Raw genomic sequence first — 14,107 nt, forward strand, 5'->3', positions numbered from 1 at the left:
AATTGGTCTCAACTGGGCTCGCCTCATCACGGCAAAACCCACGCCACAAAAGTAGGCAAAATACAAAACAAAACTCACCAAAACTCGTCTCGTAATGGCATAAAATCTTATTTGGCTCACACCCCTCTTCCGGTCTGGCTCGACAACAGGTTTGCACCGTTATTTTAGTTTTTCACCGTAGTTTTTCAGCTAATGGCTACTTTGCTGCGCGTGCTTGCTGTCTCTGCCCTAAACAGGCCTATCTCTCCGCTACGCGCCGCACAGGTTGGGGAGGGCTCTTGAAAAAACTTAAACTTTATCGACAAAAAAAACAATTTCTCCTTTTAAACAAAAATAGCCTCCAGCTCCTGCAGCAACAGAAGACAAACAAGGAACTCCCATTAGCGCCTTGGTGACTGTAAAGAAATACAACTATTTGTGTCTAAAACCTGACACGTCTAGCATTAACCAGTCTTTTCTTGGAAAGGGATTGATGAAAGGATTATGGGTAAAAGTCTGTGAATTTCAGAGAATTTGAGAAGGCATTTCTGGCTGCTTAAAAATGGCTTTAATGTTCGCCAAATATTTTGATTTGATTTTTGATTTGAAATGGTTTATTTCAAGCAATCAAATAGAAGTAATACACAAAAGCAATTTAATCATCAGTTATACATTCATACAGTAACTAATCAAACTTAGGATAATTAAACATAATTAATAAATATTGCTTGAAAGGGAGTGGAAGGAAGCGAACTTATATAATCCCACCCCGTTATACTATAACCATTTCATTACATGATTTATCAATATCCGGTTCCTGGGTTTTATCAGACAGAATTAACAATCATAAGGTATCAATAAAGCACATGCCAAAGATGAATTACTTAAGTACTACGTCAAAAATAACTATTTTAGAAATCAACATGACAAATGCAGATCAGTCATCTGAAATATATGCAAATTATGTTACTTTTAAAAGTCATTCATATGCTTTAAAACATAATACTATATCAGTAAAATAGACACAACACTGTTTCAGGAATTTTCATAGCAAAATTTCATCAAGTATCAAAAGTTAAAAACGTGCAAAGTTATGATACATTAGGAAAGATTTTTGAATCAATTTATCAATTTTAGGAGCTAGTGAAGTAATATCAAAAGTCAATCAATTTAACAATTTTCAAAAGTGATTAATCATTTGTTTTACTCTTTTTATATATTTTTTTGTTTTTTTATTTTTTTTTTATAATAAAGTAATGCTGTAGGGGAAAAAATAAAAAGGGTCCATAAACTGTCGAATTGTCCAAGGTTGGCATTTCTTCTTTTACTGATAACAGCCGATCTTCTGGGTTTAAACAGTTTACATTTCTCTTCGATGCTATGTCTGCAGACATTAGATTCAGGTCCATATCCTTCAGCTGATATCAGCTGCGGTGAAAGTTGAGGTCAAGTTGTCTGCAGGTCAGAACTCTGCTGTTATTCAGGTGACGTCAGACGTATGGAGAAAGTGAGGAATCCAGGCGTCATATTTCTTGAAATTATTTGGCTCTTTGATTTATTACTCCACGTTGTTTCAGACAACCGTAATCAAGCACTTCTCAAAGTCCTTCATGATGTTCACAACCACAACCTTGGCCCGGTCCAGTGGACCGAGTGGTTTGACATGAATCCTGCAGCCTTTAACCCAAGTGTTCTCAATCTGCTTACGCTTCCTGAGAAGCCGTGCATGTTTTGAGATTGCAGCATTCCTTCTAGTCAGATAGTCGTTCAGATAAACAGCAGATCCTCTGAGATTTTTGCGTTGATTCATCAAAGCTAGCTTGTGTTTGTGATTCACAAACCTGATGAGGATCGCTGGTTTATCCGTCTCCTTTATCCTGGGGAGCAGGTGGCAGGTCTCGATGGTATTGAGATCCAGGGAAATTCCTTTAGATGTGAGAAATGAATGTATTTGCTGCACCAGAGACTCTGCACCGATCTCCGTATTAGCACTGCTAGCTACGCTAAGCGTTAACCCTGAAATCAGGGAAACCCTGGGTTTTCTGTTTCAGAATGGGAGGTTTGTTAAACCAGAGAAAGCAGATTAAGTCAAACCCATTTCTGAAAGAGAGGTAACTTATACTCGGAGTCAGTGTCCATGGTTACTTATGCTGTGAACCTAACCTGGTCGGGAGCAGGTTTTATTCTCCAAACTCAAAGTTTCTGCCGGTCCCCTCCCCTTTTTAAAAACGAAGCGGTATGTTTCGCTTTAACCTTCATTGCCCACATTTCCGTCACACAAAGACGGTCTAAGTGACAAGAATGGCTTGTTCTTTTTTGGAGGACCCAGTAGACGAGGAGGCTGCATTAATTCGTAGAGAATTATATTTACCTCGTACGAGGATTTTGAGAAGACTCGATTTTTTGTCATTTCCCCTTACGTTTTTGTTTGAGCGTTACCGTTTTTCGTTGCAGTCAATTACATTTATACAATGAAAACAACATTGGGTATTGCTATGTAGATGTTTCATATGTCAAATATAGTCAACAAAGCCTACATCCATGACATGCTCAAATTTGACCTGATTGAATTATGTTTTTATACTTCATTTTTAGCTGCTGCCATGTTCTTTTAATTCCTGCAGGATTGCATCTACATAAAAATGAAATCAGGGACATTGAATTAGATTAATGTAACAATTACTTTTTGGAAACACAATTTGCTAGTACTGCTTACTTTCTTAATCCCATATAAACCTATACCACTTGATCAATACAAGGGTAGTGTTGCAGCGTGTGTGTGCTGAGCGGGGTGCGATCCACGAGAGAGAAGGGGAGGGGCGATTGCAGGTGCAGATGGGGGGGGGGGGGGGGTGAGCACGGAGCGGAGGTGTGTGCGTGGTATATATTGTGTGTTCGGAGGACGGAGCACTTAGTTAAATAAAGAGAAGGTGTCATTCCCAGAATAACTGTTTTGGAGTCATTCTTAATCCGCTCTGGAGGTTGAGGGTTTTGAACGGAAGTGAACCCCGAAGGAGAATTCCCTTCGTCCCTGAAGGAAATCTCCCCTGCGCTTCTGACCACGGTCGGAAAGACGAGAGAAAAGAAAGGAGAAGTCTTCGCGCAGCGAAAGGTTCAACAGTAGACAACAGTTCACTTTTAAAAACACAATTGCATGTATTAATATTAAACTGACCAACGTTTGCAAGAGGGGAAGGTTAACAAAAAAGTCCTCTAAACATTACCGACGTTAAATGCATTTTCCCCCCATATTGATTCTGTACACTATGCAGCATTTCATGCATTTACACCAGGAATGACACTTCAAAAGTACACCTAAATACCGCCATTTTTTATTTCACTCCTTACGCTGTTTAAAAAGTTATTACAGTCAATATTTCATAACAATGATTTAAATGCAAACTTTCGCATTAACTTGAGCAGCTATGTTTTCCCACGCTAACTGTCTCTGTTTTGCAGATGCAGCGGTGTTGCTTTTCTTCTGGAATATGTGCTCATATTCACTGTAACTCTGCAGCAGCACGTCAAGTTCAGCTGGAGAAAAATACGCAGACCTCTTTTTTTCACGGTTGCCATGGTGACTCGTGATATCTGCGCTCCATTGATAATGGCTTCTTATAGTCGCGGTGCGCACGCTCACCTCCGAATCAGTCCACTCAGAGTTGATTGACCTAACGTGGATCAGCTTCTCTGAAACAGAAAACTCAGAGTTGTTAATCTCCCGATTGACCAACTCAGAGTTCAAGTTCAACCTCAGAGTTGGTTGAACCCATATCTGTACTGAAAGGTCTGACAGTTTGTTTGCATTGAACGCTTTGCCCAATGTCTACATAGTTAATCATAAATTATACAAAACATTTGTATTTTCAAGCTAAAAAAATAAATCTGCATGAGTTTGGGTTTCTTTTAGTATGATTTCAGGTCAAATGCGTTAATACCATACAGCAAAATGACAACTAAAACACCCTGGTAAAGTCGTACTGAAAAAAAATGACCAACAGTTTTTAAGGTGAAAACATCAAACTCCAAAGGAGACAAAAACTTTGAATTCCACCTTAGACTCCTGAGAGTTAAATAAAGGTTCAGCACCAAAGGTACCTCTGTAAGTCATGCCTCACAGGCGGTGAGTTTACTCCTCCTGCTGGAACAACTACAGACTTTCTCAGACCAGGGGCCTGTTTCAGAAAGGAGGTTCAACCAACTCTGAGGTTGAACTTGAACTCTGAGTTGGTCAATCGGGAGATTAACAACTCTGAGTTTTCTGTTTCAGAGAAGCTGATCCACGTTAGGTCAATCAACTCTGAGTGGACTGATTCGGAGGTGAGCGTGCGCACCGCGACTATAAGAAGCCATTATCAATGGAGCGCAGATATCACGAGTCACCATGGCAACCGTGAAAAAAAGAGGTCTGCGTATTTTTCTCCAGCTGAACTTGACGTGCTGCTGCAGAGTTACAGTGAATATGAGCATATATTCCAGAAGAAAAGCAACACCGCTGCATCTGCAAAACAGAGACAGTTAGCGTGGGAAAACATAGCTGCTCAAGTTAATGCCTAAGTTTGCATTTAAATCATTGTTAAAAAATATTGGCTGTAATAACTTCTTAAATAGCGTAAGGAGTGAAATAAAAAAGGGTGATATTTAGGTGTACTTTTGAAGTGTCATTCCTGGTGTAAATGCATGAAATGCTGCATAGTGTACAGAATCAATCTCGGTAATGTTTAGAGGACTTTTTTGTTAACCTTCCCCTCTTGCAAACGTTGGTCAGTTTAATATTAATACATGCAATTGTGTTTTTAAAAGTGAACTGTTGTCTACTGTTGAACCTTTCGCTGCGCGAAGACTTCTCCTTTCTTTTCTCTCGTCTTTCCGACCGTGGTCAGAAGCGCAGGGGAGATTTCCTTCAGGGCCGAAGGGAATTCTCCTTCGGGGTTCACTTCCCGTTTGAAACCCTCAACCTCCAGAGCGGATTAAGAATGACTCCAAAACAGATATTCTGGGAATGACACCTTCTCTTTATTTAACTAAGTGCTCCGTCCTCCGAACACACAATATATACCAAGCACACACCTCCGCTCCGTGCTCACGCCCCCCCCCCCCACCCATCTGCACCTGCAATCGCCCCTCCCCTTCTCTCTCGTGGATCGCACCCCGCTCAGCACACACACGCTGCAACACTACCCTTGTATTGATCAAGTGGTATAGGTTTATATGGGAATAAGAAAGTAAGCAGTACTAGCAAATTGTGTTTCCAAAAAGTAATTGTTACATTAATCTAATTCAATGTCCCTGATTTCATTTTCATGTAGATGCAATCCTGCAGGAATTAAAAGAACATGGCAGCAGCTAAAAATGAAGTATAAAAACATGATTCAATCAGGTCAAATTTGAGCATGTCATGGATGTAGGCTTTGTTGACAATATTTGACATATGAAACATCTACATAGCAATACATATCTAATGTTGTTTTCATTGTATATATGTAATTGACTGCAACGAAAAACGGTAACGCTCAAACAAAAACGTAAGGGGAAATGACAAAAAATCGAGTCTTCTCAAAATCCTCGTACGAGGTAAATATAATTCTCTACGAATTAATGCAGCCTCCTCGTCTATTGGGTCCTCCAAGAAAGAACAAGCCATTCTTGTCACTTAGACCGTCTCTGTGTGACGGACATTTGGGCAATGAAGGTTAAAGCGAAACATACCGCTTCGTCTTTAAAAAGGGGAGGGGACCGGCAGAAACTTTGAGTTTACAGAGTAAAACCTGCTCCCGACCAGGTTAGGTTCACAGCATAAGTAACCATGGACACTGACTCCGAGTATAAGTTACCTCTCTTTCAGAAACGGGTTTGACTTAATCTGCTTTCTCTGGTTTAACAAACCTCCCATTCTGAAACAGAAAACCCAGGGTTTCCCTGATTTCAGGGTTAATGCACTCAGAGTTTACACTTAACCTCCTTTCTGAAACAGGCCCCAGGTGGTTTGTGTAAAAACCACAGGCGGGGTATTAAATAGCTCTGAGATCAAAGTCTCACACAGCTAAACTGAAACTGAGCAGATAGCTGATCAGTGAGAATGATAAAAAAATCTCACCAAACCGACTTTGCGACTTAACAAAAAAACGATCACTTGTGAAAAATATAGCAGTATTTTAGTTATGTTAAAATGCACGACTTTAGAAAGCATTAGTCCCAGACTTTAGCGCTCTGAACGGTTTGCCAGATGGAAACGGTTCAAACTGTTCATCTGTTCTGATCGTCTCTTTTTAGATTGTTTGAAATGCTCAACTCCAACAATTCTAGGGAAAGATCCGGTCTTTCAGCAGCGGACAGACAAACAGTCAAGACAAACTGAGCTCCTGCAGATGTTCACAGGATGGAGGGAGGCAGTTTGGGGTTTGTTTGTGTTTTTTACACCTTTATTGCAGAGAAGTCTTAACCAGCTGGTGATAGTCAGTAAACTCTTCTTTCTACCATCAAGACTGGATCTGCAATGATCTGAACCAGGAGATCCTTCAGGTCTGCTTTTGAAAGCTTTTTCCATGAGGTTTGTGTCCGAGCACCACTTGCTCTGATGGTCCACATCCATTAGGACTTTCAAAGTAAAAACAGGGAGCAAAGTGAAGAAGATGATGGCTCAGCACACTGCCCTGTGGCGTATCTGTATTCGTGCTTTTTTAAAGTCTCCATGATAGACATGACATAACCCGGATCTTTTTACAGTTTGGCGTTGTTCTCATGTACTAACTGGAGCAAACTCGTATCAGCACATAAAAAAGTCCCAGTTCACCTGCAGCAGCTCTGTGTTGTCTGATCCTCCTGCCGGGCTCTCTGTCGTCTGGGAGCTCGACTGCTACAGTTACAATGAAATAAATAAACATTAAATACCAGGAATCACATTTCAAGACATTTAAACCTTCAAATTGAAGTAGATTACAGCTGGTGACAAAAACGGATGCAATGGTTTTTCTTCAGATCTGAACAAAAATGTCACTTTTCAAATCAGCAGAAATTATTTTATTTACTGGTTTATTTCATGACGTTTTTAGAATCCTCCTCATCCCAGCACACACACACACACACACTCACTCACTCACACACTCACTCAATCTTCTAGATCTACTAACCAGGGTGGTGATTAGTGCGTCTCGCTCGGCGAGTTGCGTCTGCAGGACTGCGTGCTGCTTGCGGAGCTCGTCCAGCTCCTCTCTGAGCTGAGAGAGCTCCTCGGTCTGCAGTCCGTTCTGCTGGGAGCCGTCCCCCTGACTCGGACTCTCCTTACCTGAAGATGACAATACACATGATTACATACCAAAACACTCCAATCCTTCAGACATACCACACACCTGTTCTTAAAGCATCGATTAAATTCTGAGGTAAAACGAGTCTCATTTCTATAGAGGGCTGACGGGAACACCGTTTCTGTTTAAACAAACAGGAGAGTCAGATAGAAGCTGCTGATTCAGCACTATAGACCTGCTGTGGTTCGCAGACATGAAGATTTATCTCTCAAATCAAAATGTCTGCTCAAAATTGTCTCATTGAACTCTAAAAGGCTAAACAAGACTTTGATTTGGAGAATTTTCTTCCATCATCAGAAGCTGCTAAACCTTTTTTTGGGTCACAAGCCAAAGGCGCGGTTAAAACCCTGAACATGTCGCCGGTCTGTTGCAGGTACACAAACTCACACAAGCACACCTGGGGACATTTTAGAGTCATCAGTGAACCTATGAAGACGCTTTTTGGACTGTGGGAGGAAGCCACAAAACCCTCACATGCATGGGAGAACATGCCAACTCCACACAGAAAGAACCCGGCCAGGATTCAAACCTTCTCCTGTGAGGCGAGAGTGCTAACCACTACACCACCATTAAGACAATTGGGAGAATTTACAGACTGAAAATATTATTTACCATCAAAGGAAATCAAGAAAATATTTTAAGATTACTGGCTGTTTTTTTTTTCAATCAGGCACAGTAACAAATATCATGTAATGTGATATGACTACACTACCCAGAATGCCTAGAAGGGCCAGGAAGCAGGTGATTGGTCACAGGAGTTGATGGCAAATTGTGTTGTTATTCATGTTTGTGTCTTAACTGCAATAAAAAGCTTCTGCTGCAACACAACAGACGGAACAAAGTTAAGCTTTGAAAACCAAGAAGTGACTTTCTTTTACATTTCTGGAAAACAGGAAAAAAGGACTACAATAATCAGCAACGTTTCATACCAAAAGCCATCATCAAAAACTAAAAATCTGAAAAAGCTCAGGGAAAAGTGACTTTTTCTGTGGGACGTGTGACTCAAACCTTTCAAAGTGTAAATAAAAACCCTACAAATCCAGTCTTCAGCTACAGTGGAAGCTTTTCCCTCAAAGGCAGATAAGAGACAAGAAAATGAATTTCCTTTAATAACATAAGCTGCTCTTTAGAGCAAAAATGATCAGACATGAATGTCTCCATCATTTCTAAACCAACAAAAAGGTTATAGAAACTGTAAAAGTGTCAGAGTGAGCTTTTGCGTGTTGGACGAGGACTGACCTAGTTTCAGCTTCAGGATGTTGTACTGGTCTTTGTGCTGCTGGATCTGGGATAGCTGCTGTGCGACAGTGGCCTGCATCTGCTCGTGCTGGGAGGACAGAGCTGCTACCTGCTCCTTCAGCTCCTGGATCTGAGCATCCTGAGTCACACAGTCCAAACTCTGATGTTATCTGGAGACTACAGCAAATCCACGACTAATGGGCAACATTTTTAGAGGCCAAATTTGGACAAACCTGTTCTCTGATCAGCTCCTTGTATCGAGTTACGATGTTGTCGTGCTGCTCCAACGTCTTCTTCACCTCTTCCTCCTTTTTGTCCTCCTCGCTGGACTTGTGAACCGCTTTGGTGATCACCCCTGTGATGAGCAGCGTTACGTCAACTGGGACTCAAACCATCACTTGCACATGAGGACGGCGGCCTCCCTGACCTTCCAGGTCTTTGACCAGCTTGGTGAACTCGTGGTCGAACAGCATCTGTTCCGGCGACGGGAAGACGGGCTGCGGCTTTAGGGCCGCCCGCGAATACAGTTCATGTTTGGTGATGAAGCCCAGCTTCTCCACAAAGTTCTCCTTTCCGATGCGCTTCTCAATCAGCTGCTTTAGCTTCTCCCTGAAGACGACGGGAAGAAAATCTGTGTTTTCATTCAAACATCGAGTCTAACAGAATGTTAAAGTGACTCAAAGACACGTACTTGGTGTAGTTTTCCAGTGAGTTATCGTTATGATAGATACAGATGCCGAGCAGCAGCGCACAAAGGCCCTGCACCAGCCTCTCGTCTTCTCCCAGGTTCTCAGAGATCTGAGCCGTCAGCTGCAGGACTCAGAGTCAAGGCTCATGCAGAGAAGCCAGTGGAGGACAGGGGCTCCCTCCCCAGCAATAAACACATGGGTGCTCTTTACACTCAGAGGTCGGATTTGATGTGAAGATGCATTTAAGCAGAAATGTAGACTCAGAGGTCAAAGGGGGGAGAAGGTAAAAAGGTTGTGATGAAGGATACAAAGGGAACGTTATCCTGGTTATGCAGGAAGTGCGTGACAGCAATGGGACAGTTGCTGATCCATGTGCACAGCAGCATGAGGAGGCCCACCCTGGTCTGGACTTTGCTGCCCTGCAGAAAACCAAAGAGTGAGTCTGACGAGGAGCTTCTGACACGCGAGCAGAGGCATCAAAAGCATGTTAGACAGCTCACACAAAGAGACTTCAGACCCAAAGAACTAAACACAGGAGTGGAAGTTAGAAGGGTTAAAATCGATCGGGTTCAGAGTTCATCTAAACCTCAACCGAATCACAACCACAGAACACCCCAAAATGAACTCCACGGTTTTTTAAAGCGCTCAAGCACAAAACAACTAACAACTAACCCTAAAACAAGCAGAAAAAGGAAATATTTGAAAGAAATTAGCCTTAATAAGCATCTGAAGGCCAAACAAACAAACAAAAAATAATAAACACACCTATAAATAATAAATGTAAACAAATGTTTTGAAATCATCGTTATAGCAGTCAAATGATGCCAAGTGTTAGTATCCATTACAGCCAACACCAAACAGTTTGGATGTTTTAAAGAATAAAACAAAATCAAACATGCAAAAAAAAAAAACATTTCATATTCTGTTCTGGAAATGTTCAGGAGCAGAAGCAATGCCAAAAGGTAGCTGCCTAAAATAGTAACGGCCAAAAGGTGTAATAATGGTGGTGTATTTGGCTGACTCTTCTGTAAGGGGAATTTGCCAAAATCCCATATTAGCATCCAATTTGCTGAAAATCCTGGCTCCAGCCAATTTGCCTAGTGTCTCTTCCACTGATGGCAGGATGTATTTTTCTCGACACACAGAAAGGTTGAAGTGTGTGAGATCAACACAAATACGCACCTTGTCTGTTTTCTTTTTGGGTACCACCACCATGCCACAACACCAGTCTGTTGGCTCCTCTATTTTGGTTATCACACCTAAGTCTTCCATGCGGGACAGTTCCTGCTTCACTTTGTCCATGAGCGGCAATGGAACTCTCCGAGGTGTCTTTAATGAGAAGGGCTGAGCATCTGGTCTTAACTTGATGTTGTATGGCTGCTTCACTTCACCAAGACCGCTGCACAGCTTTGGGTAGCTGACTTTTAGTGTTTCGATGCTGAGAGTGTCTATTCGAGTAACTAACTCCAACTTGTGAATAGCAGGTCTCCCCAGCAATGCTGTGTGCAGGTGTTTCAGGATGTACACATCCTCTCTTGCTTCTTTAGCTCATTTCCTTAGTCTCATCTCTGTGAACCCCAGGACTTCCAAAGGCTTTCTTCCAGGTCCAAACAGAGGCTTGGTTGGTTTTTGAAGAGTGGGTGGGCAACTGTCTCTGAAGATTTCTTTGAACACCTGAAGTGGCAATACTGTGACATCAGCTCCTGTGTCTATTTTGAATGACACACTTTTGTTGTTTATGATTATGTTTACCATCCACGACTCTCCATTGCTGGTAACACTGCCAAGGAATAAGGCATTGACATCTTCCTCCACTTCACTCAAAGTCTTCCTATTTTTACACACTCTCATGTAATGTCCCTTTTTTCCACATGCATGACATACTGTTTCATTAGCTGGACACTCACGTTTTGGATGGGGTGACGAGCTGCCGCACTTATGACACTGTGCATTTGGTTTACTGTGTTGAGGCCTCCACGATTTGCTCTGTTTGACGTCTGGATGTGATTTGGTTTTAAACTTTCTGCTGCTTTTGTGCACCCTGTCAACACATTTAGCATCTCCTTCCTGCTGCCCCCCGCACCACTGTGACGTCATAACAATGCGACCCTGTAGTTCTTTAACAGAATTATGTTTAACCAATGGCATAACAATACACAACAGCCATATCATATACAAGTGGATGGGATGGGCTCCGGCAGACCCGTGACCCTGTGAGGGAAAAAACGGTTAAGATAAATGAATGAATGAATTCTGTCTGTCTGGGTGTTCTTTTGAACACTTTTTCAAGATTAGAAGAGGAGTTTTATTCAAAGGAACCCCATGGCTGGATTTGATTATTGCTGCAATAAAATGGGAAACCCAAAAAGGATTCTGAATAAAGAAAACTTTTGGGGAAAAAATGTTGGAGCTCTTACATCCTGTCATTCTGTAAACAGGTTGAGTAGTTGGTGTAGAGGGACCTCTCGTGGCACAAAGAGGTATTGCAAATAAAGGCTTCCTGAAGGTGTGCTGCCTTCGGGGTTAAAAAACCCTCAATTCATAGATAATAAACTTGTGTTAGATAAGAAATCTCTGTGTATAACTTGGTGGTGGGGATTGGCTGAAGTTGTATGTTTTGACAAACATGTCTTGACTTCACCCAAAGGTTTCACTTTTACTAAAGAGTGGAGAGCTTCAAGGTGCTAAGCCTCCCTCAAAAAAGCTCTGCAAGTGTGAAGGTTCAACAGGAACATGTAGTGTTGACTTCTCATCAGTCGCCGCAGAATTTCAAAGCCTTGAAGGAAAAGAGAACCAACAAACCTTGCAGCCTGGTGATATTTTAAATTGAAAAGCCTGATTATAGATCAACCAGAAACTGGTGGCAATCCCACTTCATCTATGCTGGTTAACAACATAATGTTTGTATGTAGTCTTTTTTCTTTCTTTATTTCATTAGTGGAAGGATAGAGATGTAGTTTATATTGACACTGCAGTTTTCTTCATGTCATTGCCAGCTGTATGTATGTACTTGAAAGACAAAAAAATACATGATCTCTTTGACAAAGGGAAACTTTGAGGAGCACCAAAAAAAGAAATCCTCCCAAAAACTGTAAAAATACATACATTCAAAAAACATATTATCAAGTGTTTTAATATTTATGTCACAGAAAGAACAGTTATTTTCAGGAAAACCAAAACGTATGTGTAGCAGTTCCTTGCATGGATAGACTGCATTCATTATTTCAAAATGGATTTCTTTGTATTTTGGGAAAATTGAATATTTAATAAACTGAGATCTTTACTTGCTTATTTCCTCTCTTGTGTAACGCCGTGATATAGAAAGATTTTTGTAAGATGTTGGAAACAATTATCTAACAAACAAAGATCGTATAAATGAGTTTGGAAGTTTTGAATTAAACGGTCGACCATCGAACAGCAGAGATAAAAGCAGAACTTGAACATTTTGAACCAGACTGGAGGACATTTTGATCAAAGTCTGAAGGATTGCTTTGATCACGTTGTTCTATTGTTTTCTATCATTTATTTTAAAGTTACTGGAAAGAGTTTCCAGTGAGATAATGTTTCCATTATCATTCATAATATGTAGTAATGAACAAATACCGTTATCAATCCAGTTTTTGTAAAATATTGATTTGTTCCTACATTAATTAAACCGACACTTCCATGTGGGAGTGTTATGTGGACTAAAGTTATGTTTGTATGTGAGTTTGCCGTACAGTAACACTTGCTGATGAGAAGTAGAAAGTTTAATAGGAAGTTTTTTCACATTTTAGATGGAACTCAGTGGCCCCTAGATGAGAGAAAATGTTTGAAGGAATATGAAAACAAATATTTCTTCCATTTTGCAGAAAAGACCTAAACCAATTTATCTTAATCATACCATCCAAACTTTCAAAGTCTATGGCTTTAAATCCACCTTCACTGTAATCCTGAATTATAGTTCCTTTTTTTTTGTAATAATTTTTATTTTTCCAGATTAAGTTGAACTTGGCCTGGTTTATTGCTTTCTTTGCAGATTTAGGAATTGGGAGTGAATATGCTGGATAAATGAATCTGGATAAACATTCTAATTTAGTGAGAAACACTCTGCCCAGAATAGAAATATCTCGCTGTGACCACATGTTTAAATTGACATTACATTCCTCTAAAGTTTTCCATAAGTTCATTTCCTCCATTGTTTGACTATCTTTGGTAATATGAACACCAAGATATTTCACAACAGTCCTAACAGCTGTGTTATGAAGAACTGACTGATCAGAATAGTGAACTGGCAACAATTCACATTTGCTGAGATTTAGTTTTAAACCAGATGCTTTAGAGAAGAAATCCACAGTCTGAATGATCTCTGGTATTTGATGACTGTCTTTCTTGAATGTGGCCGTGTCGTCTGCCAGCTGAGTGATGGCTAACTGTTCTCCCAGGAAATTGAGTTTACAGAAACCAGAGCTTTTTTACAAGTATTGATAACATTTTCAACCGTGTCAAAGGCTTTAAAGAAATTTAAAAATAAAATGAAGCCATCATCTTCAATTTATTGATATAGTCAATCAAATCAAGAACTATTATTGTGAATTGAACGTCCTTTTAAAAACCCTGATTGTGTGTCTGAGATGATCTGATTCAGTCCTGTTTTTAATCTAGATGCATAAATGTTGGTTAGAATATTATAATCACTGTTGAGGAGGGATATTGATCTCAAATGATCAATTAGTCTGGCGTCTTTCCCAGGTTTAGGAATCAGGGTACTGACACCCTGCTTCATGGTAGTTGGAAGGATGTTCAACTCAACTTATGACCAACAGAAACTGCTCTTTCAAGTGTTCCCAAAAATGTCTGTAAAGGTTCATGATAAGTCCATCAGATCCTGGAGATTTATCTACAGCTAAACTTCTC

The 14,107-nt window shown here is 40.6% G+C and overlaps 1 protein-coding gene and 1 long non-coding RNA gene across 2 annotated transcripts in view; both read right to left on the bottom strand.

Moving 5' to 3' along the window:
- LOC111947743 (uncharacterized) overlaps positions 1-313 on the bottom strand; it is a 36,078-nt gene extending 35,765 nt beyond the window's left edge. Inside the window, exon 1 of the long non-coding RNA XR_013657861.1 lies at positions 79-313. This is a non-coding gene — a long non-coding RNA (uncharacterized LOC111947743). The remainder of the gene's footprint in view (positions 1-78) is intronic.
- A 10-nt stretch (positions 314-323) lies between these two features.
- Positions 324-9,846, bottom strand: LOC111948728 (general vesicular transport factor p115-like). Its single transcript, XM_023962986.2, has 8 exons — positions 9,520-9,846; positions 9,214-9,332; positions 8,950-9,131; positions 8,756-8,877; positions 8,523-8,661; positions 7,110-7,264; positions 6,773-6,835; positions 324-347 (listed from the first exon to the last, which is right to left on the bottom strand). The coding sequence occupies exons 1-8, from the start codon at positions 9,595-9,597 to the stop codon at positions 324-326; spliced, it is 882 nt and encodes a 293-aa protein (XP_023818754.2). The 5' UTR covers positions 9,598-9,846.
- Between the last annotated feature and the right edge of the window lie 4,261 nt (positions 9,847-14,107).

Source organism: Oryzias latipes, chromosome 1 (assembly GCF_053564925.1).
Source record: "Oryzias latipes strain Hd-rR chromosome 1, Olatipes_Hd-rR_3.1".
NCBI classification, from domain to species: Eukaryota; Metazoa; Chordata; class Actinopteri; order Beloniformes; family Adrianichthyidae; genus Oryzias; species Oryzias latipes.